Source organism: Pundamilia nyererei, unplaced genomic scaffold (genome assembly GCF_000239375.1).
Source record: "Pundamilia nyererei isolate P.nyererei 1_Seehausen unplaced genomic scaffold, PunNye1.0 scaffold00900, whole genome shotgun sequence".
NCBI classification, from domain to species: Eukaryota; Metazoa; Chordata; class Actinopteri; order Cichliformes; family Cichlidae; genus Pundamilia; species Pundamilia nyererei.
In genome coordinates, this window is record NW_005188301.1 from 3238 (window position 1) to 6324 (window position 3087).

Genomic DNA, 3087 nt, shown 5'->3' on the forward strand with positions numbered 1-3087 from the left:
TGTCCGATGATGATGAGGGAGCTGCTCCCACTGGTGTTACAGAAACCACCATGGAGGTCACACCGTACCCCCATCCAAACTATCCAAATGTTACTTTATGGGATCTTCCTGGAATCGGCACCACCAGGTTTCCAGCTGATAAGTACCTCAAGCTTGTTGGATTTCAGAAGTTTGACTTCTTCATCATCATCTCAGACACTCGCTTCAGAGAAAATGACGTGAAACTGGCTCAGGAGATTCAGAAGATGAAGAAAAAGTTCTACTTTGTTCGATCAAAGATTGACAACAATATGCGAGCTGAGGGAAGAAAGAAAGACTTCAATGAAGACGAGGCTCTGACAAAAATCAGAGAATACTGCATTAAAGGTGAGTGTTCAGTGATCATTTATCCCAGTGTGAGATTAATTTCTGGATGTGTTCTTTAAAAATGTTCACTTTGTGGCTGTGTGTGAATGGAATAACCTTTATTTTCTGTTGTTTGCATCATCGCATACTCAGAAAAATTACAAATTACTTTGATTATCAGTAATCACTGAGAGAAGCTGGATGAACTTTATTTGATGTTTCAAGTGTATAAAGTTATTTAGATCTGTCCTCCTGCAGCTGCTGGAGAGGTCAGGCTTTTATTGGACAGCTGAACTTTATTACACTGATCACTCATTAAACTGCTACTGTCTCTTTCAGTCTGATACCAAAAGTTAGGATGAGAACAGATTTTTAATTTATTTGTTCATTTTTGACTGACAAGATAAAATGATCAATCCAATCAAATTAATTTATTGGGTCAACAATGTATAAACATATAATCAGTTTTATCTCCAGTTTTTGTCTCCATCAACAAACATTATACTTTAGTTGTTTGATGTTTCTTGAAGAACAGCTGCCTGCTGCTGTTAATCTCTAACTCGATGTTTGTTTGGTATTGTTCAGACTCTCTGGGCTGCAGTTTCTCTTCATAATAATCTTACATAAAAAAACACTCTAATCATTCCCATGATTCCCAGCAGCAGATAGGATCCAAGATTATTCTAAACTATCCACAACTAAACTATAACCCTTCATAACTCTGTGGAGTCAGAGGAGTCAATGAATCCCCTGAATGGAAAAGCCTAGTTTTAGATAATTTATTATTTCATACTTAATCTTCACACTATGTGTTTCTTCTGTGACGCAGGACTCAGAGGATTAGGCATCGAGTCTCCACAGGTGTTCCTGGTGTCCAGCTTTGAGCTCCACCTGTACAACTTCCCTCTCTTACATCAGACCTTAGACAGAGACCTTCCTGCACACAAGAGAGATGCTCTGCTGCGCGCCATGCCCAACTTCAACCCAGAGATCATCAGCAAGAAGAAACAAGCTCTGAAGTCCAGAATAAAATACTGGGCTACTCTGTCTGCAGCTGGAGCAGCTGTTCCAGTTCCTGGTCTTTCTATTGATGTTGACCTTGCTATGCTGGTTGGTGTTGTCACAGAATATGTTTTTGCGTTTGGTCTCGATATCCAGTCTCTGAAGAGACTTTCTGCCAGAACAGGTGTGCCATACGCTGATCTGCGTGCTGTCATCATTTCACCACTGGCTGCAGTAGAAATAAGTATACATCTCCTCATTAAGGTGATAGTCCAACTTGGGTCCGTAGCTGCATTAATGGCAGCAGAGGAAGTGTTCAGATGGATTCCAATTATTGGAATCCCAATAGCAATGGGTCTCTCTTTCACCACAACTTACAGAATTCTGAATTTGTTCCTTGATAAGCTCGCTGATGATGCTCAGAGGGTGTTTGAAAGAGCTTTAGTCTGAGCCATTATCCTACTATAGCTGATAAATGTATCAGAGGCCTCAGCAGGTCTCATTTCTTCTCATCACATCAATACAGGAACAAATGTGATGTTATTATTCAGATGAAAACTGCTTAGAAGAGCTTTGTTCTAATCCTTTGTCTGGTTTGGTGATGTCAGTACTCTTTTACAGATCAGGTGATGTGATAGTTACTCCTGAAATGTCGTCATCTGAGCTTCTTTTGTGATTTACTTTGTGATGAAACTCTTTTGTTATCATATCGTGACTTACAGCATAATAAATACTTTTAATGCAGAGTGTCTGATGATGAACAGACGTTTGGCAAAACACATCGTCAGCCAATCACACTGAAAAAAATATGTACATCAGTTACATGTAATAAAGTCACGTTTAGTCAAACTTTGTTTTCTGTTTTATAACTGCAATAAAACCTGAAGTCTTTACAGTTTTTTCATCTTAACATCATAAAATGTTTCTTTACATTTACATTTATTATGCAGATTGTATTTAATTTAATTACCTTATGTTAAACCAACACAATTATAATAATAATTATACTTTCTATTATATCGGTGAAACTAATATTAACATGTTTGTAATACATGTATTTGTCTTTGTAATCTCAAATTAATATGTTTACTTAAACTATAAGAATATAGAAAATACATTTATTATTGGCGGATGTCAGCTTGTCACAGGGAATACCTCTAATGCATCATATGAAAATGATGCATTAGAGGAACAACATTCAGCACATTTCTGTCTAACACTGAAAATAAACAGACGTCCAACCTGTTGGTGAAGCATCAACGACAAAGTGATTGTATACATGTTTGTGTGAGCCAGCCAATACACGTCACTGCAGACACAGGGAATCTGGGCAAATATGAATTTAAACATCAGACGTTCACATATAGTTCAGTTGTATTTTTAAACATAAGTGACTTCATTTCAGGAGCCTGTAATATCTAAGGCAGCTCATCATAATGTCAACAAGTAAAATTATTTACAAGTCAGTAAATGCAAAAGTATTTTTGATTTATCCTCATCAAATACTGAAATCTTATGTCAATCAGTCAAGCAGTCTGTGTGCCCACCTGTTCCTCGTTTCCTCATGTGCCTGCCAGTGTATTTTAATCTCTGTCAGTTAGTTCTTGTTGTTGTGTCGTTAACGTCGGTTTACCCTCACTTTCACTGCGTGTTCGGTTTGTTAGCCTGCCTGTTTGGTAGTGATGGGCAGATGAAGCTTCATGAAGCACTGAAGCTTTTCATCCAATTGGTTCATCCCAG

At 37.8% G+C, this 3087-nt stretch overlaps 1 protein-coding gene across 1 annotated transcript; it reads left to right on the forward strand.

Moving 5' to 3' along the window:
- Window positions 1-2: 2 nt before the first annotated feature.
- Window positions 3-1797, forward strand: LOC102206374 (interferon-inducible GTPase 5-like; the record flags this gene model as incomplete). The annotated part of the gene is made up of 2 exons (XM_005755066.1): window positions 3-366; window positions 1175-1797. Coding segments are annotated over 2 exons (987 nt in total), but the record flags the coding sequence as incomplete, so codon positions are not given.
- Window positions 1798-3087: the final 1290 nt, after the last annotated feature.